At 38.3% G+C, this 1796-nt stretch overlaps 1 protein-coding gene across 1 annotated transcript; it reads left to right on the top strand.

The window, feature by feature from the left end:
* The first annotated feature begins 445 nt into the window (after positions 1 to 445).
* Positions 446 to 1402, top strand: LOC144762025 (olfactory receptor 5AR1-like). The gene has a single exon (XM_078647190.1). The coding sequence runs from the start codon at positions 446 to 448 to the stop codon at positions 1400 to 1402; it is 957 nt and encodes a 318-aa protein (XP_078503316.1).
* Positions 1403 to 1796: the final 394 nt, after the last annotated feature.

The raw sequence follows: 1796 nt of genomic DNA, 5'->3' as shown, positions 1-1796 counted from the left end.
GATACTCTAGAGTCTCCACATAGAAAGAGGAGAGGTTAACATGGATCCTCCTTTTGTAGGTTTGTGAATGGCATTGTGTAGTAGCTTAATAGTAGTATTGTTAGCACTACTAAATGTACTATACAATTCAATTTCTAGTTACGCCCTATCAGTTTTCTGAAAACTTATTGGTTCATGTTTAGCTGTAATTTTAGGTTACCAAAAGCTGTCAGAAGAAATCAGTTTATTACACAAATGTTCTATGTTGTTACAGATGTAAATATATTGTCACAGTGAACACAGAAGGGTGGCATCCATTTTAACTACTGTCATAATTAAATGCTTTACACTGACATTGGCAAAAGTTCAACTAACTAGGACTAACATCTTCCAGTCTAAGCCTTCCAACAAAACCTACATTCTCTGTTGTCCCATTCTACTTGTACTGAGTAAGCTTTTAATGGACATGGAAGACGTAAATAAAACTGTTCAGAGTGAATTCACTCTATTGGGATTGACAGAGGATCCCAGGTTGAAGCCGATTCTCTTTGCAGTGTTCACAGGGGTCTATACCGTCACAGTGATAGGCAACATTGGCATCATTGTTTTAATACGGCTGACCCCCCATCTACAGACCCCTATGTACTTCTTCCTGAGCCATCTTTCCTTTGTGGATCTTTGCTATTCCTCTGATATTGCCCCTAGAATGCTTGTTGACCTGCTTTCTGAAAGTAAGAGGATTTTTCGAGTCAGTTGTGCAATGCAATTGTTCGTTTTCTTTGCTGCTGGTACCATTGAGGCTCTGCTTCTGGCAACCATGGCTTATGACCGCTATGTTGCTGTTTGTCAACCATTGCACTACATGGCCATCATGACTAAGACATTTTGTGTCCTGCTACTCACTATGGTATACACTGTTGGGATTATTCACTCCATTATAGAGACAGGTTGTACGTTCCGACTGCCTTTTTGTCACTGGGAAATTCATCATTTTTGCTGTGACATCCCTCCTCTCTTAAAGCTCTCATGCATCAACACTTTCACCAATGAGGTAGTATTATTCATATTTGGAGGTTCCTTGGCTATTTCTTCGCTCGTGGCTGTTTTCATTTCCTATGCTGCCATCATCTCAGCCGTCCTGCAAATGCGCTCCTCTGCGGCACGGCTTCGGGTCTTTTCCACATGTGCCTCTCACTTCACTGGTGTGACCTTGTATTTTGGAACAATAATTTTCACTTACCTCCGCCCCTCTTCTGTCTATTCTCTTGACCAGGACAAGGCTGTAACTCTGTTCTACACTGTTGTGATACCGATGTTAAATCCTCTTATCTACAGCCTGCGAAACAAAGATGTGAAAGAAGGACTGAGGAAAATCATTGTGAGAAAATTCATTTTAAGAGGAATATTTCCCCTAAATTTGTAACTAGTTATTACTGATTTTCAGGTTACAAATCATTATGTATACTGTTGCACACTCTGTACCTTTCATTATTTTGTATACCTTTTTATTTAACTTTCTTGATTTTATATAAAGAAACAAATATAAAAACGTATTTGAGCTAATACAAAATGTTAGCATTTTGTCAGACTTGCAGTGGCCTCTGATAGTTCAATAATGTTACTTCCATTTTGTTTCGCCCATCAGGAATGAAGATTAGGATAAGTGAATTCATCCACTAATCAAAGATGCTGAAATGGAAATATGTTGACAAAACTGGTATTGATGGTAATACTTATTTAATGGATGTTAAATGCTCATTGTTAGTGTTAACATATGTGTATGTTCATCCATGTGAAGAAATGCTCACATGTATTCA

This window comes from Lissotriton helveticus, chromosome 1_1 (genome assembly GCF_964261635.1).
Source record: "Lissotriton helveticus chromosome 1_1, aLisHel1.1, whole genome shotgun sequence".
Lineage (NCBI taxonomy): Eukaryota > Metazoa > Chordata > Amphibia > Caudata > Salamandridae > Lissotriton > Lissotriton helveticus.
This window is presented reverse-complemented; position numbering and strand designations above follow the sequence as displayed.